Source organism: Nannobrachium achirus (assembly GCF_963921795.1).
Source record: "Nannobrachium achirus genome assembly, chromosome: 9".
Taxonomy (NCBI): Eukaryota; Metazoa; Chordata; class Actinopteri; order Myctophiformes; family Myctophidae; genus Nannobrachium; species Nannobrachium achirus.
In genome coordinates, this window is record NC_137818.1 from 61,603,679 (window position 1) to 61,630,926 (window position 27,248).

Here is a 27,248-nt window from a genome sequence, read left to right on the forward strand (position 1 = left end):
AACCATCTTCGCTTCGTTGCTCGGACTGTGATGGTTCGAGAAGGCAACGTTGATGCAGCTTACAAGGCTTTGACCAGGGTCCTGGCCCACGACGGGATCATCGAAACAGTGAAGCGCAGGCGTTATTATGAAAAGCCTTGCCAAGAGAGGAGGCGGAAAAACTATGAGAACTGCAAACGGATCTACCACGCCGACATGGCCAGAAAGATCTCATTTATCTCCAAGACACACAGACAAGATGCCTGGGTGGGTTGCTAGTGACATGGACATGAGAGGATATAAATTAATCCGGCCATATAGGGCCAGCAGGATGGAAGACCCTAAAAATGACTGCGCCATACACAGTGAACACTGTTATTTTTTCCAGTCATCTTTGGTCATTGTTATGTTATTTGTATTGTAGTATGAACAATGCTTGTGCAGAACATCGTGTGTCTTCTTATATTGTTGGTGATTATATTACTCTGGATGGAGATCCGTGTGTATTAACCCTAACCCCATGTATGGAGATCAGTGCTCATACATATAAAGTAACTGACGTCACAGACAGAACAGCCCATATAAGGAGATATGCACGTGTGTCGTGTTTGCACCACTCACTTCGCACAGGTGTGATTTTAAGTTTAAATCCTTTCACTCAACATCTGGAGTCGAACGTATCTACATGATCCTGGGGAAAGACTGTTAATTAAATAAATTATAAAAAAGGCCCCCCTCAACATCTAGAGTTTGGACATCTATGTCACAGCAGCAATCTGACCGATTTCCACATGCACAAATCGTCGTTGATAGGCAATGATGAGTCAAACTAAATGTAGCCTAGATTTCCATTCCAAGTGCTTGTCAGGGTGGGGGATCCCCGGTTCAAATATGATTATTTTGTGGGGGCTTCCCATATTTTGGGAGGTTGTGGCCTGAAAGGTTGGGCCTACTTGTTGCTGATTGGTCCAGTGGTCTGTGAGAATACCTCTGGATACACAGACCCTCTCCATTGATGGATCGCCTTGTAAAATGTCATGTCAACACAAAGTAGTAGGCTATTTATCAACAAATGTAGGCCAGTCAGTCTTTAAAGCTTTCATACTGTTTAACGTATAAATATAACAACTTACTATTTTTTTTTATTTGATTTGTGAGTGGTTCTCAAACATTTTCATTCAAGGACCCCCAAATTGATGTGTTTGGCTGCAAGCCCCTTCTGAAATGTTCAGTGCTCCCAGCCTGCAGTCCTGCACTGTTTCTTTAAGATTTGCCCTCTGACGTAGCCGGAAGTTCAGGAGTTGAAAGTATACACAACAAAGATGGCGGCGTCCGACGAGGCTGCAGTCAACGTTACACACGTGGGGAAGGAGAAAAACACCAAAAAGAAGAAGGTATTCAGAATTACAATAGTCGTAATAATATTAATAAAATACAATTTATATCTGTCACAGTTTGTAATGACTTATCGAGCTTAGACAAACGTCGTGCGCCTTAGGGAACCACATGAAGTTTTCCAGTCGGAGCCTAGGCTCAGTATTCCAACCAACGGGAACATTATTGACATTCATTATATTGCTAATAGTTCTCAAACATTTAAGATCAAGGAGCCCCACATTGATATGCGGACCCCCAATTTGTGTCAGGGACGCCCTTAAGAAATATTTTGGAATAGCCGAAAAATAAAAAATAAATGCATTTCAATACAGGCCTTCTACTTGTAAGTTACAAGTAAAAGTTCATAGTGTTACAAGTTGTAACACTATGAATTTAGTACAAAGGGACCCCAATGGAAACAAGCTTATCAGCTTTCTCGTGGTCTTTATCCTTTTAGTTGACCTTGTATCAGTGAATTGTACTTTTTCCTATGCAAACTTCTAATAAAGTAGTCAATCAATCAATCAAAAACAGGGTATTGCAAACTTCTAATAAAGTAGTCAATCAATCAAAAACAGGGTATTTCTACACTGTGGTGTTGCTACTTTTACTAGGTATAAAACAATTGAGTTCTTACTCCTCCACTGTGATGGGAAGCACCGTGTGTCAGCCATCCTGCAGATAAAGTCATTCATCATTTTTTGTTTTGTTTTTTGTGACAGGTTACTCCTCGCTACTGGCAGTTACAGAAAGAAAAGAAGAATCAAGAAGAGAAGCCTGATGGTGGACCAAAAAGTAAACTGGCACAGCAGCAGAAAAAACAGAACAAGAAGCAGAGAGTGAATAAAAGAAAAGGAGGAGGAGGAGGTGAAAATCATGAAGGAGTTCAAAAGTTCAAAAGAATGTCTGGGGTTAGTACATGGAATCTATCGTGATTATGAACACAACTCATGTCCTGTGAAGCCCCAATGATCTTGCTCAAGATATGTAGGTGAAAGAGCGGTGAATTCTCAACCCTTTAGGCCTAGAATTATTGAATGCTTTAACCAGTGAAAAATAGCAGATATACAAGCTCACAGCGCGGCACCGAGTGCCGCGCTGCGAGCTTGTAGATCTGCTATTTTTGAAAAAGTTGTGAAAATGTCTGCAAATCTTTGAATATATGTATTTTCAAAGCGAACGTTTGTAACTCAAATTTTCCTTCTGGGTGGTCCCTGGAACTAAATATATTGAGATGGGGGTCCGTGTACAAATAAATATCATTTTGGGGGTCCTTCACATGAAAAGGTTTGAGAACCACTGACATTGTTAATTCCTCAGTTAGTTTTAGCCACACACCTTCCATTTGATACTATCCCACTGAGCAATAGTCGTCTATTAGACGTCTAGCTAAAATTGGTCTAACAGAGGTATAGATTTGAAAGTTTTTTTAGACGTCTAAGCTTAGACTAGACGTTATATAGACGGTCTAATATATACTAGGCCTGTCCTCTAAAAATCGACGAATCGACGCGTCGTTTTAAGCCCCGCGAATCGACGCCAATTGTTTGAGTCGAGGCGAAAATATATATATTTTTTATATCACCAGTTAGCCTACTACTGGACTGGTGTCATGTACTTCCAATGAGAAGTAGCAATTGGCGAACAGTTATTTATTGTCTCGCACCAGCGTAGGGGTGAAAGTGAGACAGAACGGCCAGAACGGTTCAGAACCGCCGCTTCGTTAAAACATTCGGAGCCGGGAAGGTGTTCCGTTAAGAGGAGGAAGCCTAGGGGTGGCTCGGTATCAACATTTTGTTATCGCGGTTACCGTCCTCCCATTTACCGCCGGTATTGCGGTAATTACCGCACCCCCGTATCTATTAATTAAGGTTCGTCGATAAGACAAAATATTCCTATCATCTGCCCAAAATTTGTCTCTCCACGGTCCTATAAGCCCGACTGCTCGAGTTCCCCGTACAGCACAGTGGGTCTGGCTTTTGAAAGTAGCAGATCTACAAGCTCACAACGCGTCGCGTTCGCAACGCGTTCTGAGCTTGTAGATCTTTGCAGTGTCGGGTTACTATAGTAACGTAGGCTACAGAGGCGTCAATTGGGTATGGCAAGCTATGGCACCTGCCATACCTAGGCTACAGGGGGAAATAATAAAATGTACTTTCATCGTGCCTGTTGCTAAAGTATGGCAACATGACTGGTGTCTGTCATGTTGCCATACCTTAGCTTTTTCTGAACTGACGCCACTGGTAGACTACTGGGGCTTCAGACACTGCACGTTGTTTGTGAACAAACCAGATGAGACGGGTATAGTGATTGTGTATGGTCTGTGATTATGCAAACTCACGTCTCAAATCGCATTGATTGAGTGGTGATATAAACATAGTAAACAGGTTTTAGTTACCAGACTTGACAGAAAAGGTTGTAGTCGAACAACGACGGGCACACGCGCTACTGTAAAAGTAGCCTACTCACGTCTAGCGCTGGTTTCATTTAGTCCTCGCGCTCCGCCCGTATGAATAAAAAAGAAACGGCCACGAGGTATGTATAAACATACTTGTGTGAGTTGTGTCGTGTGGATTATGGAGAAAGTTTAACGCTGCTGTCTGCTGACGCTACGAGGCTACTGCACTGCTCCAGTGTCTAGTCTACTCTGTGTCTCACTCTCTGTCGGAGACTGTGACGGGCCAAGCTTGCAATTGTTCCAAACATATGGTGCGCAGCCCAGAGCAGAGCGGCAAGAAGCGCATGCGGTCCTCGCTTCTCCCCCGTTTTAAAACTCGCTTGTTCTCAATAAAAATAGCCTATTTTTTGTCTTTTTTGACCGCGGTAAGGACCCTGACACCGCGGTAGGCCGCGGTATACCGCGATACGGCGGTACGGCGGTTACCGAACCCAGCCCTAGGAAGCACGCTGTCAAAATCCCATATTAAATAACCTCCTGCCACAGCACAAACGCACGTCCACGAAGTAAACAATCTTCTTAAGTCAAATTAACATACACAAGTGTAGGCTACAAGTTACATTTTCTAATTTAAGTGCTTCTGAATTGTTCCAGTGTTGTAATCCATGATGAATGATTGTGTTTCGCTGTGTTTGCGTCCATGACATGTCCACACTGCTGGCTCTAGCGGGAGCTGTGCCTCCACCTTTTTATGATCCGTTTCTGAAATGAATCCGTTCTCGACACTGACTCATTACTCTGTCAGTGCTCTGTGCCCGAGACTGCGGACTGGATCCCATCGTTAATTTAAAAGAGCTGTTCAAGAGAGCGGAATCGTTCGCGAATGTCTCATCTACTGCACGCTGCCGAGAGACGGGGCAGAGTTGAAACAGCGGAGATGTTTTATTTGTTTTAACGGTGTGTTATAACTCTATGGTTGTACACTGCTATGCAGATAACATTTGTGCTCGCGCACCGATATCACCGAAAACACTGTGTATTCAATTCATCTCTTAATGTATTATTGTATTATGTTGACGTGGTTTAAAGCAACACTTTTTTTTTTTTTTTATACAAAGTAGACTATAAAACGATTCGTCGACGCGTCGGATTAACCCCCGCGACTCGAATCGACTTCATAAATCCTGAGTCGAGGACAGCCCTAATATATATACACGTCTAAAATATAGACTGTCTAAATATAGACGCCTATTAGACGTCTAATCAACGCCTAGTCTTAGCTTAGACGTCTAAAAAAAAATTCAAATCGAGACGTATATTAGGGGGACTGCCCATAAGTCCGAAGGTTCATTTGTCCGAAGGATTAGACGTATTTTAGACATGCTTTAGACGTATTTTAGACATGCCTTAGACGTATATTAGACGTCTAATAGACCGGAAAAATGTTTAGGGGGATTTGTATCTATGGGCCGGCAATCTACACTGAAAAGTAATGAACTTAACTCTTGAGATTGGGCAAATGTCATTTCATTTGACTCGTGTACACTCAGAGGGTGCGTTTGGTTCCTAACTATCAGTAATTTAGCTGTGGACCACCTGCAAGGTCCCTGGACCCTGTGTTGAGGACCAGCTGATTAAAGCTACTTAGATGCATGTTGTAAGTCACCCTGGATAAGAGCTTAATGGCAAAATATGAAAATAGTAGGCAACAATATCTTCATGCCACTCCGGTTAACATGCTCCTGACAGACTGCGACTGTGAGTGTTAAATTATCTTGTTTACAACGGCTGCAGCCACACTGGATGCGTCAAAAAAAATGCTGACACGTCGCACAGTGCTGGGTTCCATTTCGGAGCTTTGGTGCTCGGCGCGGACAGAGCGAGAGCGAATGGAATGGCGGTCCTCCAGTTTGTGTGTATAACATGCCTTCTTCCTGTAATCTATCAGACCTGATGAAGACCCACAGTTGTCAAAAAGTTGTTTAATACATTTTTCTACTAGGAGCATATGCCGCGTGCAAACTTCCCTTCCTTCTGCTCCAATGCTTGATGCATGCCAGGGACACTGACGCTTTCAGCGTGTCATGGACACAGCGTTAACTTGGAACAATGTAACAACAAGATCGGTCCAGGTTAATTTATTGTCATATGCTTTCACAGGGATCGAAGAAAACGACACGAGAAGGTGATGAGAGAAGTAAAAAGAATGGTGTGCCTGGGGTAGGTAAATGGAATTGATTGTGAGTGCACAAACTTGCGTAGCCTTAATAATCTTTGTGAAGATACATAGTAGCTATGGGCAGGGTTATGTATCGTTGACACTTGCACTAGACCCCAGATGCTGAATTCACACCAGTAGCTGCAAGCAAATTGTTCATTGTGCTGACATTGACAGACAGACGGACACCGTTGTTAAAACTTAAAAGTGAGCGCATTGTTACTACTTCTATGCATACACTAGACCTTTTTTGTGGTGTTGAGTGTAGGTCTTCTCCAGAGCACAGGGTGCTTAAGATAACCATGTACCTGACTACCTCAAAAACGTCGAGGATGTCCACAACTACAACACCAGAGGCACCTCCACTAATCACGTTCAGCCCTCCTTTGGCTCTAAAAAAGGCTCAAACCTGTTCTCCTGCTATACCACTAATGTGGAACGCACTCCCCCAAGCCCTAAAAGAGAGTAAATCCCTAACCTCTGTCAAAATTGGTCTGAAAAGTCACCTACAGACGACTGCTACTCCAAACTTGTAAATAGACTAAGCCCATACTCCCTCCGCTTTTCCACTGTAACTATTTGCTTCTTCTGTTTTTTCTCCATTTTATTCTTATTTTTTCAAATTTTATAATTGATTGTTATCCTATGCAAAGTACTGTGTTCTATCCATCTGTCTTTCAGTGTTGTATGAGATACATAAAGTGGTTCCTGTTTTAGTTGACCGTGTACCAGTGATTTGTACTGCAAAGAAACTGTACTTTTCCTATGCAAACTTCTAATAAATTATTCAATCAATCAATCAATTCCACCAACACTAAACGCCAGGAAAATATACCATGGTCGGTGGCATAATTTAGTGTTTTCCATCATGTATGTATCACCAAAACATCACGACCTGTACCCTCACAGGTGAGAGGGCTGCCTAAATGATATATCATTATCATTCAAAGTCAAACCTCAAATGATGTGGAAATATGACATTTCTGTTAGTGTCCTCCTGCTGTTTTTGAATGAATGGAAATTACCATGCAACAACATAAGTCGATTATTGTTGTAACTCTTTAACAGGGACAGAAGAAAAGAAAACGAGAAGCTGAAAATCACGAAGGAGTTAAAAAGAAGCCCATGCTGGTGGTAAGTAAATGGAAAGGGTGACTGAACAAACTCATGCAAAGCCAGTGTAGCCCAACAGAGATCTCCACCTATGTTTCCAAACTTTTCAGGCTGTGACCCCCCAAAATAACTGGGAACCCTGCCACACTTACAAGCACTTGGAGTTGAGACATTACATTTAGTTACACTTTAGTTACACTAAATTTCCCCCTTGGGATAATAAAGGTATCTATCTATCTATCTATCTATCTACAAGTTGGCCAATTTAATAATAAAAAGGTCTTAAAAATCATTAGATTGTCACATTAGAAATGTGTAGATACCCTTTATACTTACACTTATACTATATGTTGGTTTGTTAACTTTGGAGTGAGAAAACAATTTTGCACATTAAGCTAATCATCTGGGGACCCCCCAAAATCATTTGGGGTCCCGACCCCCAGTTTGGGAACCATTGACCCATACTAATGATAGGTTTGGGGAAATCTAAATTCTAAAATGAATGGAAAAAAAACATCACTGACAAACCTGCACCTACTGCTTTGAAAAACGATCCTGATACCGTCCCATATCAAGAACTGCATTTGCATTGATTCTGTGATGATTATGTTTTTTAAATCGGTCAAATTTTTGTTTCCACACAGTTTTAGCCCATTCACTGAATTTAGATGTCACCTGTCGCACTTAGAACAACGTGGACTGAAGACTCACCTTTTCAGACTCCACCTAAACCCTTAGCACTACTGAAAAGATCAATGACCATACATGAAGCTAGTTAGCATTTGTTTTTAGTTTTTTTTAGAAACCTTTTTTCTTTACTGATTATATTGTTTTTTTTTCTAGATAGATATTCATTTGCATTTTGTTATATTGCTGTTGATGTACTGACATATTATCTTGTTTATTATTGTGATGTTTTATCTGCTTATTGTAAGTCGCTTTGGATTAAAAGCGTCTTAGGCTAAATGCCTAAACTGTAAACTGTAAACCAGACACATCAGAATTCTGATCTTATGTCTATGCAAGACTAGCAAAGAATGGTGATCTTGCTCAAGATATGCAGGTAAACCCATAACTGACATAACTTGTTTTCTTAGCACTTGACCGCTGTATGTTGATTAGATTTCATCATGCATTCTCTGAACTTCCACTTTGTTAGAGCTTTTGCCAAATGCCTATTGTAACATCAATATCTTCAAGCTACTAAGGTTAACATGTGCACACAAGCCCTAGGATCCTTATTCTGAATATGTGATAATAGGCAAACATTTGCAGAAAATAGACGATCTACAAGCTCATAACGTGTCACAAATTTGCTAAGCATTGTGAACTAGCAGATTGGCTGTTTTCGGCAAAGAGTTTTGATTTAGATGGAAAATAAAAATGGGGACCAAGTATACTGTAACCCTCGGAGACCCCGGCCGATGAAGTATATAGGGTTTAAGTCTCAAGCATTCTTTCCGAGATGCTCATGAATCGTGCAGTGTCGGAGTAACTGGCCTGTAGACATTGAGGGTGCTGGGGCGTCCCTTCTTGGATACTAGGATCAAGATCGGTTCAGTTTGATTCATGGTCATACTCTTTCACAGGCAGCAAAGAATACAACACAAGAAGATGAGAGAAGTAAAACGACTGGGGTATCCGGCGGCGTAAGTAAATTGATATTTCTATGATTGTGCAAACTTGCGTCGCCCTACATCTCGGAGAGTGTACACACTCTTGAGGACTTTAATGTGTAACAATTTTGCTCAAGATACGTTTTCAGTCCTTGACGTACTGTCATGTATTGTGTATTATTATTTTATGCTTTAACTATTGAAAAATAGCAGATCTACAAGCTCACTGCGCTACACCGAGTGCCACGCTGCGAGCTTGTAGATCTGCTATTTCTTTTTTATCGTGAAAATTTGAATTTTTACCCGATTCTTTAAGTGAAAGAAAGTCAATGTCAAAGAAAGGATCCTTTTCACTTAACTGGAGCTCAGTTAGTCTGTTCTTGAGAGACTACTATGTCAACCTTTTCATGTAAAGGACCCCCAAAATGATATGTATTTGGCCACGGACCCCCATCTTAAAATATTTAGTTCCAGGGACCCCCCCAGAAGCAAAATTTGAGTTACAAACATTCGCTTTAAAAATACATATATTCAAAGATTTTCACTCATTTTCACGACTTTAAAAAAATAGCAGATCTACAAGCTCGCAGCGCGGCACCGAGTGCCGCGCTGCGAGCTTGTATATCTGCTATTTTTTCAATAGTTAAAGCATTCAATAATCCTAGGCCTAAATGGGTTAACTGCACTGATCTTGAAACAGTTGACATGATCTGCCCAATGTGATGCTTTCTCACTTTTAGAAAATGGATCCATTCCCTGGATCTGCTCCCGTCCCAGAGGAGAAGCTGCAAAAGTTCCGGAGGAAAGACAAAGTCAAACTGGTGTGTCATATTTTTTCTGTTCCTAAATGATTCACATTATGGTAGTCTTTTTGCCACCAGGACACGCTGAACTCCTTTATTCTTGTGTTTCTAGCCCTCCCGTCAGCTCTACAAGCTCAGACGAGTTATGGCACAGTCAGAGGTTGCCTCAGAAATGGCCCAGGATAAAGCTGCACGACAGGACCTCCTCCTCCCCGAGGATGCAGGGTAAATCAGTTCTAGAATAACCAAATGTTGAGCATCACTGTGTATGAAGTAGGGGTGGGACGATATGACAATCTCATATCACGATTATTGTGACAAAAGAAATTGCGGTTTACGATATTATCGCGATAATCAAAATCCATTATCTTGGGGAGGAACATTTGCCAAAAAAATAGCAGATCTACAAGCTCACAACGCGTCGCATCGCGAGCTTGTAGATCGGCTATTTTTTGGCAAAGACATTTGATAGAGTGAAAAAAGACTGTATCAAGTACGTATATTTTAAGTACCTTTTACCAATGATGGAGGGTTTTAAGTGGTACCGGATTTGCAGCTCGGCAATATAAAAGGTGAATTGATCCCAGTGCATGACGGAGGACGATATCACGAATCACGATAAATGAAATCTCTACAATACGATTATCGTGAGTGTTTTTTATCACGATAAACGATAATATCACATATCGTCCCATCCCTAGTACGAAGATGATGAAATTGAAATAGGATGCTCGGGTGGTGCAGGGGTAAAGCTCCTGCATATACAGTATGCTGCATATAGGGAATATGACTGGAGACCATTAGTGAACTGCTTTTGTGACACCTCTCCTTCTACACTTAGATTCTTAGAAGGTGACAAGGATGAGGACACATGTACCATTGCCCAAGAGGACATCGCAGAGGCTGTGGATATTACATCCGGTGCAAAGGTGAGTTACTGAGTGCACATCTCAGTGAATGGTGGAAGATCACAGTCTTTTCTGACAATGTTGTTTTCATTGTCTGTCTTTACGATGCAAATCTCTCCTGTTTTCTCTCTAGTATTTTAACCTTCATCTGTCACAGTTTGGGCCATATCGACTGGACTATAGCAAGACTGGACGGTCAGTGTCATGCTCTCTATATACAGTATCTGGGTCTGGTGTACATGATATTGTTATTTTACCTGTTTGTTAAGTGGAGGTTTCCATTCTAAGAAGTATGATAGCTATGAGAAATAGGGTAAGGATCTTTGGCTAGTGAGGTCCGGAGGACTGAAATATTGTGCTTTGTTTTCTAATAAATGTCTTAGTAGCAAGTATAGACGGTATGCTGGGGTCCCTTCACAACAAATCACACTTGTAGAACCTGCTAGCGATATGAATTCCTGCCATCTTGCTGGGGGATGTTTGTATGTGAATAAGATAAGACCTTTATTGATCCCACAAGGGAAATTCAGTCACCAAATGGAGAGCCATTCTAGAGTTCTTGGGTTGCCACATTTTCACATACTTATTTTTTGATCTAAATAAAATCCCTTTGCATAACCAATGCACACAGCCATTTTGTTGTTTGTGACCATAACTAACACAGCCACCCGTCACATATTATGATTCATGTTGTGAGCTTGTAGGTCTGCCATTTATGGCACACAAGGGACTCAAGCGTGCAATGTACAGTATAAGTAATAAATCAAGAACAAATTCAAGATACTCTCTTAGCAGTCCTGTGACACTACATCAGTGGTCTTCAACGTTTTCAGGTCGAGGACCCCTTAGTTGAGAGAGAGATGAAGCAGGGACCCCCACAACCTTCTCGTAAATTCCATAGTTTCATAGTTTAACAGCACAATCATCATTGTATTTTGGATTTATGACAATTTGTTTTTTTCAGATATTTAACCACTTGAGCCGTCAATACTTAATAAACTTGACGTACTTAGTCTGCCCTTTTCCTCCTCCAAAGCTCCTCTGAGCTTGTAGATCTGCTATTTTCGGCTAAGTTCTCCGAATTTGGACGCTATGGTTCAAGTGGTTAATATAAAAAGGGGGGAAAAACAAGTTTCTATCACACAAAGATTTGGAGGACCCCCTGTAGTAACTCTGAGGACCCCCTAGGGATCCCGGACTACATTGTATGTTGGTTATTCATGTGAGAGGTGTTTGTGTTTTATGTTTGTCGTGTTGTCTTCAGCCAACTGCTTGTCGGTGGGAGAAGAGGCCATGTCGCCTGTCTGGACTGGCAGTCAAAGCAGCTGATGTGTGAGATGAACGTTATGGAGACTGTTAACGACGTGAAGTAAGTTGGCCTGCACACGATGAAATGTTAGATTTAACCCCGGGTACACGTTATTGTGTATCATTATTGTATGCTTTAACTGTTGAAAAATAGCAGATAATATACAAGCTCACAGCGCGCTGCAAGCTTGTAGATCTACAATTTTTTTTAAATCATGAAAATTAGAATTTTGACCCCATTCTATAAGTGTCTTTTGAATCCTTCTAAGATTTTTTGAAAAACCCTATGTTTCTATGTCAGCAATCTGGCCGGCCATCGTCAAAGAAAAGGTCCTTTTCACTTAACTGGAGCTCAGTTAGTCTGTTCTTGAGAGACTACTATGTCAGTGGTTCTCAAACCTTTTCATGTGAAGGACCCCTAAAATGATATTTATTTGGCCACAGACCCCCATCTCAAAATATTTCATTCCAGGGACCCCCCCAGAAGCAAAATTTGAGTTACAAACGTTCGCTTTGAAAATACATATGTTCAAAGATTTGCACACATTTTCACGACTTTTTCAAAAATAGCAGATCTACAAGCTCGCAGTGCGGCACTTGGTGCCGCGCTGTGAGCTTGTATATCTGCTATTTTTCACTGGTTAAAGCATTCGATAATTCTAGGCCTAAATGTAAACGTCATTCAGCAAAACACAAACATATTCCAGTGTTCTAAACCCTATTCCATGTATTGCTCTCTTCAGATGGCTACACAGCGAGGCTATGTTTGCAGTGGCTCAGAAGAAGTGGCTGTATATCTACGACTCCAACGGCATTGAGCTTCACTGCATTCGTAAATTCAACGATGTCCTTCGTATGCAGTTCCTGCCTTATCACTTTCTGCTGGCCACGGCGGTGAGCCCTTGAAAACCTGTCCCCAAATATTAGCAGGATATTGAAAATCCCTTTTTACAACAAGGGTTCGTATTTTACATAGTCATTAGAGAAAAGAAAAGATGAGTGTTAAAATGTTTTCATTTACTTCTTTCTATCGTTTTAGTGATTTTAACGATTTTGATTTGCATGCATGACCCCAGGTTGGGGGCATGCATGCAAGTGGCTGAATATATTTTTAGACACAATAAGCCCATTCCCAAGATGCACTGTAATCTTTCAAGGGCAGATGTGACTTATGGGAGCTGGTGTAAATAGTAACAACGAAATTGCCAGCTTATTGTGTCTAAAAATACATATTTAGCCACTTGTACGCATGGCCCCACCAACTGAAATCAAAATACTAAAATCGCAATACAATAGAAAGCATTAAATGAAAACGTTTTAACACTAATCTTTTCTTTTCTCTAATTACAATCTAAAATTTGAACCCTTGTTGTAAAAAGCTAAAGTTGTCCTTTAAAGAAATAAATACACAAAATATTCTAATAATAATCTTTTTATGAATATACTGTATAATACAGCTTGTGTTTCACGTCTTTTTAGAGAGTTGGTTAAAGCTTAAACCTGGCTAATACGACAAATATACCTTAATACATTATAATTGTCCTCTATAACCACAATGTAAAATTAAAAACACCTCAATTATTTTATTTCTTCTAGAAATGGCTAATCTTTCACTCAATAGGGGAAATGCCCGTCGCAAGTTGATGATGTCATAAATGTCATGTGTGATCTATCCCTATGGAATTTATGGCATGCATGTGAAAAAAAAAAAAAACGTAATACTTCCTATGGTTAATGTGAGCATCAAATCAATATTTCAAATGCGTTTGTGTTGTTTCTTTTGCACATGCATGCCATAAATTCCATAGGGATAGATCACACATGACATTTATGACATCATCAACTTGCGACGGGCATTTCCCCTATTGAGTGAAAGGTTAGCTATTTCTAGAAGAAATAAAATATTTAAGGTGTTTTTAATTTTACATTGTGGTTGTAGAGGACAATTCTAATGTTTTAAGGCATATTTGTCGTATTAGCCAGGGATCCTTTTAATACGTTGCGATCATTGTTAGCTTGAAGATCCATTTCTTTAAGCTAGCCATACCGTTTTGTGCAGCACGAGAACAAAGGCATAACCACGTACTGTTCTTCTCACTGCTCAGAGTGCCACGGGTTTCCTGCAGTACCTGGACGTGTCTGTGGGGAAGGAGGTGGCAGCCATCGGCACCAAGGCGGGACGGCTTGACGTGATGTGCCAGAACCCGCAGAACGCCATCATCCACCTGGGCCACTCCAAAGGCACCGTGACCCTCTGGTCCCCCAACCAGAAAGAAGCTCTCGTCAAGATGCTCTGTCACCAGGGCGGCGTGCGCTCGGTCACAGTCGACAAGACTGGCACGTAGGTTGCAATTAAAGTTTTTAGTTTTTTATTTTCGTTATGTCTTGTGGGGCGGTTTTTGCTTTATTTAGATATCGTCGTTGACGGGTGGAAACCTTGTATGTCCAAAACCGTTCCTTTTGCATTTATCATTTTAAAAATGATTTAAATTAGTGAAAACAGCCGATCTACAAGCAGGCGTTGTGTGCTTGCAGATCGTCTGTTTTCACTACTTTTGTGCGACGGCCTTGTATGATGAAGCAGGGCTTTACTTTGCGAAAGAACATACAAATTTGAAATTTGGAGATACAAGGTTTCCACCCTACAACAACGATATGATAGTAGAGATATGGGAATCTGAGTGCAGAGATTGGGGGGGGGGGGGGTCTACTGTAGATCTCCATCTGGAATCAAACCGTTGACGTTATACCATTATGTGGTCGAAGGACTGGCTGGTCATCACTATTATAAAAGCGTTATAATTACAGTGCGCTGCAAGAAGAATGCTTACGTTTCACTGACACTCCGTAAGATAGTGAACATTTGGCATAATAGTCATATTGCAGCAGCAAAGTTCAAACCAGTGAAAAGCCATTCCAGAATATTGGAGAATGTTTTAGGCGCCGGCTACACAGAGCTGGATATTTCTGAAGCTAGACATTTTTTATGCGTTTATGCACACAAAGCTGGATATTTCGGCTGCGAAGCTGGATATTTTTGAAACCGGATAAATAAGTGGAGAGATAAAAAATATAAAATATATTTTTATAATATAAAAAATATCCGATTCACTGGATCCGTGTAGACAGGGAACCCGGATATCTCTGAAGACTTTGTTAGACTTAGATATCTTTGTCGTGTGGACCTAGATATTTTTCGATGTGGATATCTGAAAAACCAGGATATATGAAATATCCAGCTCCGTGTAGCCTATGACTTTGTAGCAAAGGGGGGGGGGGGGGGTCGATGCCTGTGATTTACCTACATTTAGCCACAAGACCATTTACAAGGTTGATGGCACCGATGTCGAGCGATTAGGCCTGGCTCCCAGTTAATCCCAAAGGTGTTTGATAGGGTTAAGGCCAGGGCTTTGCACACAGGACCGTTGCGTTTCTTTCCCTTTGCTGCATGATTAAAACGCATTGGATTTGGTGTGCAAGGCTGTGCGGAATCCACACTGCGGATCCAAAGAGGAGTCGTAAAAGGAGTCCATGAGTTTTTACCGCATGCGACAAGACGCACGAAAAAAACGCACATCCGCAGCCACCTGCCACATTAGTAGAGGAGCCTATCAATTTTTGTAATTTTGGAATGATCATTTTTGGAGACATGTATATCTTCATTCTTGGGGTTCTCACAATGCCAAAAAAACATGTCTTCAATTTTTCTTTTTGTGTTTAGCATGTGTAATTTGCATAATTAGCCAGTTAATTGCCAAAAACAGTAAATGGCAATAACTTTGCTTCTGGGTAACTTATAAAGGTGATCTAAGATTCTAAGTCCATGTTTGTGAGGTCCAGAAACTCATCTGTTACCATTGTGAAGTCATACAACCTTTCCTAATTAGCATAATTAGCATAAATTACGCAAAAACGAGGTGAAAATAAGCAAATTGCTGCATTTCTTTGTTTTAGTCAACTTTGAAAGCTTCTCACAGACTCTAAGATGTATGTTTACAAGTCCAGGAATTATTATTATCCTATACATTAATCATGCAACCTTTTGTCTGTGTAATAATTATGTAATAATCACACCGAAACCAGAAATAGCTATATTTATTTATATATCCCTCATATAAAATAAAGAACAATATGAGAAATGGTCACAGAATTATCAGATCGTTTATACTAATACAGTATGTACAGAAAGTTGTGGGTTAGGTACGTGGTCCTGATACCATACCATTGCCTGGTAATGGGCACGGGCAATGGCTTGATGTAATGCTCCTTGTGTAGGTGGCAGCTTCTCTGCTTCCAATTGTTTCTTTGTGAATAACCTCCACCTGAGTTCACCAACATCCACAAGATTTGTACCGGGCTCGTACAGCTGGCAAACAAATGCTTCAATCTTTTTTTCTGTGTCAGAACTGAGCTTTTTTGAAGTACCTAGAGTAGCAAATGCAGATACCACCTCCACAGGACACCGGTTTAGGGCTTGCCAACAGGTTAACTTTCCCTTTCCAGTGAAATGGCCTGTCTGGTCAGCTCCAGTGAAGGCATGGAACCCTGGTAAGACTGAAGTCCTTGTTTCACCCAGTGCCTGCACTACTGGCTCCAGTGAGATGATACGTTTTTTGTTTCCCACACCGGTGATGAAATAGGTATCCTTGTACAGCTGATTGTACCGTCGGATTGCAAGAACAAAGACATCAGTGTCCGGGGACTCAATGTAGAGCTGTGTTGCCCTCTTCAGACAGCAGGCTGTGCAGGATTATCCTTGTGTCAGCCTCTTCCTGTGAGCTGTGGAGATGTTTTACATCGATAGAGTTTGAGTGGACATCTTGCCTTGACGTGATTATGAAAATGTTGGGTTTCCCCTGGAAGTGTAGGAGGGCTTTCTTAGCAAGATAGACAGTCAGCTCATCTTTGGTGTGGATACCTGACAAGAACTGTTTTTCAGACACCTTCCCTATCGGTGTGTTGTCTTCCACATGATAAGTGGTAGGGGGCTTGCCACCCTGGCGTCGCTTACGCGTGGCCTCCTTCAGTGAAGATGCAATATCATAGCGGTCAAATACTACATGGGTCTCACTATGTTCTTTGGTCTTCCTGTCCAGTATGGCTATGAAGTGGTCAGCCCACTGGGAACATATCTTGATCCATGATGGCTTTCCCATTGCCTGTACCAATGCCATTCCATCTATGACAGTTACACTCTTAGATGGCAGGGGACAACTGTCAGTGGCAGCACTCTGTAGTTGCTGATCAACACCAACGTCACCAGTCCTCTTCTCATTCTGCTGCTCCTCGAGAATGCTTGCTCTTGTCTGTGCAGGGCCGAAGCTCACCAGTCACTGTGAAGAGAGCATGTGGTTTGGCAGTGAACTTGTGCTGGCCAATGGCTTCTTTGAGGCTGATCTCTGAACAATGACCTGTCATCCTTCAATTCCACCACCTGGTCAGCGAGCTTATGCGTTTCAAAACTTTTCCTGCACTCTTCCACATCTTCAGTTGAACCTTTTTCATTCTGGCCCAGACACTGACTTCATTTTTGTTATTGCGTGCTTTCACAAAAGCAACATAGTTCTGCTGGCCAATTTCGTCTTGGCTGCATACATCTTTCTCCACGTGGGGTGGCATCACAACTTTTGTGATGATATTGGGTAGGTCTTTGCCATCATATGTTAGAGGATTCAAAGATGACTTGATCACATGCTTCAATCGAAGTACATTCTTTTCCTGCCTTGTCCAGACGGCAATGGACAAGTCATGGTGCTCCTTTTGTGTAGCTGTTTGTGTGCCAGCCATCTGGCATGCTTCTTCAGCAAGTCTACTCAGCTCTGGTGCTGTCAAGAAGAACCTTTCCCTAGCACTAGCATTCTGAGTAATGCCCACAAGGCCTCCAGTGACATTCATGATGCGAGTGATGTGCTCAAGGGCATGATCCACCCCAATGGTGCAGAATGGTATCTGATTTTTATTGACAGTGAACTGCCCATCCATAAATTCTATCTCTGGATCTGTGGTCTGCAGGGCCTTCATTTCTGCTAGGTAGACTGGAACCAACCGGGCATACTTCTGCTTGTCATGAGCAAAGAAGTATTTGCATAGCTCATCCAGGGAAGAAAGATGAAGTTCCCAGAGGCCATCACGGGTAGCACGCATGAAAGTGTATATCAGTAACACCATTTCAATAACTATGATTAGCTTTATCAGCTGTGATCCCTCACAGCTGAAGCACAGTTGCTTGACTCATTATGACAAGAATTAATCTATGGATATACTAACAGAAAAAGAAACCGGTAATTTCCTACTTTCAGACTAATTAATAATTCATGTATGCAGATTGTACTAATGACAAAAGGTTGCATGATTTACTTACATCAGGATAGGAATTTCTGGACATGTAAACATACTCAATTAGTCAATAAGAGTCTCAGATTATCTCTCCAAAGTCAGCTAAATGTGAAAAATGAAGCGATTTCATGATTTTCAACTCGTTTCTGTATAATTTAAGCTGATTATGCTAATTATGAAAGGTTGTATGACTAATTAATTGGCTAATTATGCTAATTACACATGCTAAACCCAAAAAGAAAAATTGAAGACATGTTTTTTTGGCATTGTGAGAACCCCAAGAATGAAGATATACATGTCTCCAACAATTATCATTCCAAAATTACAACCAGCAGAATCACTTGATTGGCTCCCCCACTACATGGCAAATTCGGAGCCGGTGTGCATGAGGTCATAGAGAATCATTGTTTTCTTTTAAAAAAAGGAATCGTCCGTTTTTTTTCCGTGCGAGAAAAACGTGTCCGTGTGCAAAGGGCTTTACAGTCAGGGCTCTGGCAGGCCAGTCAAGTTCTTCCTCACCATCTAAAAAAAAAACATTGCCGTATGGGGGGCAAAGGGGAGGGTTGTCAGAAATGGGAAGCAGTTTGCTACTCGAAAGTGGAAGCACACACTTGTCTAGTCTTTGTATCAGTAGCACCAACATTTACATTTAGGCTACTGGAATCACAAACGGTGTCCACGGACTGGCAGTACAGATTTCTTTACATGTATGATAATGACCTATTTGTTTTCAGTGTTACTGAATGCCTTGCCCCTTCATTTAAAGGGATATTTCACTTTAAAAAAAACGTTTGGTCATTTAATCATTCTTTTATGAACACACTGGAAAGATTTTAATTTGCTTCATTCATTTAGATATTTGATGTAAATGTTAACAGGCCATCCTCCTCCAGGGCTTCTCCCCATACACACCCATTGTAACTTCAAACTCCATTTTTAACTCTTATACTGCTTTGGACGTTCCTGTTCGCCCCAATTCTCAAGAGACCTCCGCGCCAATATGGCGCTCGTTCGCGTTCGTTCGTTCGTTCGTTCGTTTACCTTGTTGAAGCTGATGAGGGGTCGCGCCGCCGTGTACTGTAAACACATTTTCCGCGGTGATGGTGTAAAAAATCCATTATGCGTTAACATCAACGGAGACCAATTCACTTCCTTGTTGATTTCCTCTGGCTGTAAGGCTCTGTGGCCAGTGACTGGTCTGAATGTACGGCAACACATAACAGGCAAATTCACATTCATTCTCGCATGACGCCGCCCTCTGCTGCCTGGCAGACCAAAGTGCACTATTGCACAATCAAAAAATAAATAAATAAATAAATGTCTGTCTATCTACTATAACGTCGCAAAGGTAAGCCGCTTTTTGATGGCACCAGACCCAATAAATAAATAAATAATCTGGCAGTAGGAGAGTTAACCATGATTGATGCAAACACATTATCTTTTCTGGTGACTCATACTACCCTCCTAATACGTGAGCAGGCCGTGTTTTTTTTTTATAACGTTTTTCATTTCTTTTTAATAATTATTTTTTGTATTTAGGAGGGTTTTATGAGGGCGTTTTTAATGAATCCATCGTGGTTCAAATGGAATTTGATGTTACAATGGCTGTATGGGGAGAAGCCCATTGGGGAGCTGCCTTGGAAAAGTCTTTTTGAAAGTGAAATATCCCTTTAATGCCCACCAGAGGGCAGCTTCTTCTAATTTCCTCTTGTGTGTCCTGCTAGGTATATGGTGACATCGGGTATGGACAAGAAGCTAAAGGTTTATGACATCAGGACCTTCAAACCCCTGCAGTCCTACTTCCTGCCAGCGGGGGCGTCCTCTCTCTCATTGAGCCAGAGGGGTCTGCTCTCTGCTGCTACGGGGGACATTGTTCAGGTGACTGTCTTCTCCACACGTACTAATAAATAATACATCATTGATGAGTTACTTGGGATGCTATTAACCTACTGTAAAACCTATAGTGATATTACACTGATTGTACATCTGTTCATGAGCTAATTGTTCATCCCCCAATATCATGAAGGCTAATTTGACCTTTGGGCGCCACAAATAAGTCGGTGTGTCCGAAAACGTAGTTACTGCACTCTGCCTTTGTAGGGCAGTATGGGTAAATGGAATTCACTTGATTTAACCCCCACATTCTATTCATCCTCATGTCAGTTGAAACATGGATAAAACAAAGCTCCATTGCACCTTTTTTTTAATCCAAAATAACGGAAGCCAGTTGTGATTAATTAAGTAATTCTTTGAGTTGCAAAGATTACAAAAGTTTGCCATAAAATCTTAGACAAAGCTTGTTCAGCATAATACAAATCGTCTAGCATCAAGATAACATCATGTTTGTCCTCGGGTAAAGACATTCTTGGTCGTCTAATAGTCGTAGAATTTAATCAACAAATCTACATGCCACATACTATCATGCAGGAATCAGCCTTTACCGGATGGTGAGATTGTGAACTGAGCATAATTGGTGTGGTTGCCCAACAGGGCAACACACTGCAGTCCTGGGGAAACTTTATTCTAGATAAACTTTATTTTTTAACCCATTTAGGCCTACAATTATTGAATGCTTTAACTATTGAAAAATAGCAGATATACAAGCTCACAGCGCGGCACCGAGTGCCGCGCTGCGAGCTTGTAGATCTGCTATTTTTGAAAAATTGTGAAAATGTGTGCAAATTTTTAAATATATATTTTTCAAAGCAGACTTTTGTAACTCAAATCTCTGCTTCTGGGGGGTCCCTGGAACGACATATTTTGAGATGGGGGGGTGTGCGGGCCGAATAAATTTAATTTTGGGGGTCCTTGACATGAAAAGGTTTGAGAACAGCTGATTTAGAGGAAGGATTTAGAAGTCGGGTCAAAGACTGGGTCAAAGATATTCAAAGACTTGCACACATTTTCACGATCTTTCAAAAATAGCAGATCTACAAGCTCGCAGCGCGGCACTGAGTGCCGCGCTGCTGTGAGCTTGTATATCTGCTATTTTTCAATAGTTAAAGCATAAAATAATGGTTAGAGTGGTTCAAATCTAACGCGACTCGGGCGCGTTCCAGGTATTTGAGAGTTAATGGGTTTTTACCTTGAATCAGTAAGTCAATTGAGTTCAATGGGGGACTGGTGTAATCTTGAGGATAGGTCAAGTTTCCCATGACAATCTGGCTTTCCAGACAATAAATAGGCAACCACACATGCAATTTCCAATTGCATCTCTCTAGTTTTGATTTCACAATGGTTCCTGGCTATGACTCGCAATCATTAATTAAAGGGTTTTATTTAGAAGAGATGTGCAGAGAAGATAAATAATATTTAGAACAGATGTGCACAGGGGGAAAAAAAGCTTACAGAAAAACAACTAATCAATCAACAAAATCGATTTCGGACTGATTGATGGACTGGGGGGGGGGGGGGGGGGGCGGTGGACAGCCCTAATAATTTCCCTGTTTATGCAATTATTAACCCAATCAGAACAGGTACACATTATTGTGTATTATTATTTTATGCCTTAACTATTGAAAAATTGCAGATATACAAGCTCAGCTGCGAGCTTGTAGATCTGCTATTTTTGAAAAATCGTGAAAATTTGAATTTTGACCCGATTCTATAAGTGTCTTTTGAATCCTTCTAAGATTTTTTGAAAAACCTATGTTTCTATGTCAGCAATCTGGCCAGCCATCGACAAAGAAAAGGTCCTTTTCACTTAACTGGAGCTCAGTTAGTCTGTTCTTGAGAGACTACTATGTCAGTGGTTCTCAAACCTTTCTATGTGAAGGACCCACAAAATGATATTTATTTGGCCACGCACCCCCATCTCAAAATATTTAGTTCCAGGGACCACCCAGAAGCAAACTTTGAGTTACAAACGTTCGCTTATTTGCACACATTTTCACAACATTTTAAAAAATAGCAGATTTACAAGCTCGCAGCGCGGCACTCGGTGCCGCGCTGTGAGCTTGTATATCTGCTATTTTTCACTGGTTAAAGCTTTCAATAATTCTAGGCCTAAATGGGTTAAATGGTGTGAACGGCTCTGTGCAGGTGTACAGGGACGTATGGAGCACCCCAGTCACCAAGCCCTACATGGCACACAGATTGCGGGGACCAGTGTGGGGACTGCACTTCTGTCCCTTTGAGGATGTCCTGGGAGTGGGCCATGGAGAGGGCTTCACCAGCATGGTGGTACCAGGTTGGTATCCCACACATCCCAAACTATTTTCTTTTAATCCAGTGTTTCTCAAACTTTTACATTTAAGGTCTCCCCTTAACTCTGACAGTATACAAATGGAACCAAATGGACCCGTCAGGGTCCATTTGGTTCTATTTGTATGCTGTTGGAGTTACAGACTTGTATGGGTCAATTTAGACCCCCATAAAGCGTACATGGGCAACTGGCGGCCCGAGGCAACATGCGGCCCCCACCTTCACTTAATTGCGGCCCTCAGGTCAATATAGGAATACTGATACTGTATATTATTGATTTCAGCTGTTACAATTCCAAACATGAAAAAAATAACCCGCTTTAATTACTTCAGTCTGTATTAGTAGCTTAATGACAAGTATTTAAAAAAAGAGTTTTTATTTTTTTTATGTTGAATGTAATTTGTATTTAAGTTCATACAGTTGAAATAAGTATAACTAAATGCATTTGAAATGAAATAAAAAGAAAATAATGTACTTTTCAGGATTCCAATTCAAAAATAGCTAAAATAGCTGATCTACAAGCTCAAAAAGTGTCGCAGTGCGACGCATTTTGAGCTTGTAGATCGGCTATTTTTGCTACTTTTGTGTGACATAGAATGACAGAGTATAGGGAAAGGGTTCATTTAGGAAAAGGGTTAAAATATGAGATAACTGCAGTATATGCAGTGTGGCCCTCTGGAGTGAGTGTGGAAATATAGTGGCCCTCTCCATCATTAAAGTTGCCCACACCTGCCATAAAGGAACCCTCAAAGTCCCTAGAATCCACTTTGAAAAACAATGATTTAACTAACTTCCCAAGTCTGGGTATCAAAAGTCACAATAGCCAAACATTCTGTGAAAATAGACGATCTACAAGCTCACAACACGTTGCATTGGGACGTGTTGTGAGCTTGTAGATCTGCTATTTTGGGCAAAGATTTGGCGACACACACCCCACACACAGAAGCGGCAGGGCAGGGCCAAACCTTTTCTAGAAACATGAATTGAGAAGGAGGTGGAGAAATGCACTATTCAAAAATGATTGTGGTCAGTCATGCACATCCCTACATGATATTAAATGACAAACTGTATTCATGTTTGACACAACAGTGTGACCTTCTAGAAACACACACACATAAAAAGCGGACGTTAGTTTTTGTTACCAACAGCTGCTGTTGGGCGTTGCTAGCCGGTTGCTAGCCGGCATACCGGTAAAGCAAATACGATGCATTTGTTCAGAGTGCATTATCTGATATTGCCACTCCTTTATATGCCATTCCTGACAATCACAATGCGAGGACTTAACTGTTGTGATATAATAGACCCCTATTTACTAAGCCATTGGTGGGCCAGAATATAATTAAGAACTGGAACATTTTTTTTTGCTTTTTCATAGAACAAGCTCTTTCTTTGTTCATGGTCTCCTCGGAACATATCAGTTTAAGGCGTGTGAAACATGAGTTGTTTTGTTTGTTTTATACACAAAACTCAATTTTCATTCAGAAGTCTAAGTAGTAGTTGACGGTGAAACTTGACAGAGAAAATTAAAGACTGGAAAGAGAACGTTGCGTTCATCCTACCATGTCTGCTGCTTGCACTATGAGGGGTTCATCGCCATAGTGCACTGCCCAGTTCATGTACCTGTTATTTACTCAACATAAAATGTAATAATTATTCCCATAACTCTGCTGCTGTGTTATGCAGTGCAAGTGAGACCAAGTTGACCAACACACACTGTTTCAACTTGACTTAACTTGAGAACCACTGAACAGAATATTGTTTTTGTTTTGTTTTTTTGTCAAGTGACTTGCACTGAAGTACACATTTCAACACGTGAATTATTACACACACAACCCACTGGACACGCAAGCACAACTGTTGCACCCCTACTTAAGTCTTTCCTCTCTCCACAGGTGCTGGTGAGGCTAACTTCGACGGTTTGGATGCAAATCCATACCGCAGTGTGAAGCAGAGGCAGGAGTGGGAGGTCAAGGCTTTACTGGACAAGATCCAACCAGAGCTGATAAGCTTAGATCCAGGCCAGTTGGGCCTGGTTGACTATGCCGGTTTTGAGCAGAGGCACCAAGACAGGGTCACAGCTCTGGTAAGTGTTGGGTGAATGTTCTTTTGCATACATTAAACCATTTCCTACCTGCTCTCCCTATTTTGGGCATGTCATTATGGGCTTCACTTCGAACAAAACAGGGTACAGATGAGATAATTAAATGTTCTAATATGAGCAGAATGTAGTAATAGCAGAATATAGTAGCTGGTATGTAGTACTATTAGGTGGCAGCAGATTCAGATGTGTAGATAAGTTGGAGCACTATATTAGTAAACGGATATAGAATATAGGTCTTTGTGCATAAAGTTCTACATTCAGTTTGAGAGCAGTGGTGGCTGAGTGGTTAGTGTCCACACCTAGGACTCCGGAGGCCCCAGAGGTCGCAGGTACGATTCCCCACTCCAGCTACCACTGCTCCCCTTCCCCCTTGCGCTCCTTGTGGGCATCACTGGGTTGAGTTCAGCTGGGTCAAAGCTGATATAAAAAAGCAGCTGGGTTGGGCTGCGATATCTGAATTTCCCCCGCGCGAGGATTCAAAAACAAACTTTTGGCCTATTTGTGGAGATAAGCGACCAACGGTCGCTTATCTCCCGATTAGGGAGTCTTACTGGTTATTATTCATTATTATCATTATTAGTTTGGACATAAGGGAAAGCAGTCCAGATGAGGATCGTAATCAATATGAAAAAAATAATTTATGAAAAAACAAAAATATTTTTGTAGACTGTTTCTGCCTGACAGTAGCCTGGGATTGCTTCCAATTTTCGGCCTAACCCTAACCCTAACCCTAACCCTTTGGCAGGAAATACCTTTTGAAAGGTTTGTTTGGTATATCCATCTTTTAGTCCAACTCGCAGCGACTGGCAAAACTAAACTCCTCTAGCATTTAGATAGGGATTGGGGAAACAAACGGGGAACCAAAACAAAGCGACGCCACTTCTGCCATTCGGTCTAGGATGCCATCCGGTCTAGACCGGATCAAACAATCTGTTTTGTAAACAAACACCAGGGTTTCCCCCGAGAAAGCCTGGTGACGCGAGGTTACCTGACAGAGACAATATTATGTTAATGATGGCCTCCAGTTTTCCTAAAGCTAAGTGTTTATGTTTTGATGTCTTCTCAGGGTTACGATCCACTCGCAGTAGAGAAATTCAAGCCACGGTTAAAGAAAAAGGGCCGGAGCTCAAGTGGAAATATCGAAAGGCGCAAGAAGCAAGTGGGTCACGAGGACCAGAGGGTAAGTTATTCGAAAATATGAATTAGGCCATTGATGATCATGTGACCTCATTTGAACACACTGATGTCGCCCTCACTTACAGTATGTCGGCAGACTCTGTACTAAGTCGCTAACTTGTCTTGTCTGACTGAATTGTTTACTTCTCCCCTCCAGGAAGTGATAAGGAAAACGGTGGAGGACAAAATGAGGATGGCAAAACAAAGGGTGAAGGAGAAAGAGAAGAGAGAGTCATTTTCCAGACAGAAGTCTGCCCTGGACCGATTCAAGAAATAGACAAGAAGGAACCATTGTTTTGGCTTTGACACAGTGACATTTTGTGCGGGGAGTGACATTTGAACTTTCTGTAAAAGGCACACACACTGTCTGCTTGTCTTCGGTCTAATATACGCGAAGAGGCCCTGCAGTAATATTCAGATTGCCAGTGAGCTTTTAAGTCTTCATACTGAGAGTTTGTAAAAATGGGGGGGTTCATTGATTATCTCATATGTGTAACCCATTGTCACTTTCTAGGGCAAACAAATCAATTTGTCTGTTGCCAGAAGCATGGCTCATTAAGTGCTCTCACAATGAGGTGCTAGTACCAACTAGCTCCATACAACAGTCCATACAACACGTATCTGCAGAACTGTAATATGGACTCCTGTGGGGCTTGAACCTATTACTGTACTTAAAAAGTTGTCAAAAGTTTTATAGAAATATGTTCTGAGAATAAAAACATGATCAAAAATAACAGATTTGTATGAAAATGTCTATTACACAATTGTATTATAAGTTATAGCAAAATGTTCTAGTCTTGATATCGTCGTTGTCGGGTGGAAACCTTGTATGTCCAAGATCGTTCGTTTTGTATTTATTATTTAAAAAATTAACTAAACTAGTGAAAACAGATATCTACAAGCACACAACGCCTCGCACCGCGAGATGATGTGTGCATGTAGATCGGCTGTTTTCACTACTTCCGTGCGACAGCCTTGTGTGATGAAGCAGGGCTTTACTTGGCGAAAAAACGTACAAACTTGAAACTTGGAGATACGAGGTTTCTGCCCGACAGTGACGATATGTCACCGTATATACTGAATATACAAAAACAGATCCTACCTGGCTATTGCTGTTCTTTTGACCTTTCATCTTAAAGTGTATAAATTATATACACAGTGTATATAGCCTACACATTTATATGAAAATTGGTAACCAGACATGAATATCTGAATTGTGAAGAAGACAGGAAAGCATTGAAGAAAATGTGGAGTGGTTTATTAATGACTATTCCGTTCACATATACATTTCCTGAGTGTATTTGCACACATTCAGTTTAATTTCCCAGCCTGAACCATTACTCTGACTCGGTAATATTATCCTTCAAGAACCAAAAGAGACAAATCAGTCCAGATCAATTTGTGTTTGTCAAACATTCACACTCCTTTATGTCTTGTGGTGTGAGTGATGGGCTGATTTAAGCAATCACACCAGGCCAAACGAAACTACCGGTAATTGGACTGAGCTGGGTGTGACCACGCACCTACAGTATAACCAGTCTAACCAGTCACAGCTTTTATCATGACAGCGATTCCATCTTCTTTTGGCTTGTAACATCTTACCTCTCTAAAATATATATTTAACATTACATGACTGTGCCCCTGTTCGGGGGGCCAGTGTAGAAAGATGATGCTACCAGCCAGATGGTATTAACATTTATTGTAGAGAGGCA

General features: G+C 41.2%; 1 protein-coding gene across 1 annotated transcript; it reads left to right on the top strand.

The window, feature by feature from the left end:
* Positions 1-1,311: 1,311 nt before the first annotated feature.
* On the top strand, positions 1,312-26,213 carry wdr46 (WD repeat domain 46). The gene is made up of 17 exons (XM_080732472.1): positions 1,312-1,373; positions 2,079-2,267; positions 5,915-5,974; positions 7,041-7,106; positions 8,675-8,734; positions 9,442-9,522; positions 9,617-9,729; positions 10,346-10,433; positions 10,546-10,607; positions 11,677-11,781; positions 12,464-12,614; positions 13,826-14,061; positions 19,781-19,934; positions 22,098-22,245; positions 24,152-24,342; positions 25,427-25,540; positions 25,694-26,213. The coding sequence occupies exons 2-17, from the start codon at positions 2,259-2,261 to the stop codon at positions 25,811-25,813; spliced, it is 1,758 nt and encodes a 585-aa protein (XP_080588598.1). The 5' UTR covers positions 1,312-1,373; positions 2,079-2,258; the 3' UTR covers positions 25,814-26,213.
* Positions 26,214-27,248: the final 1,035 nt, after the last annotated feature.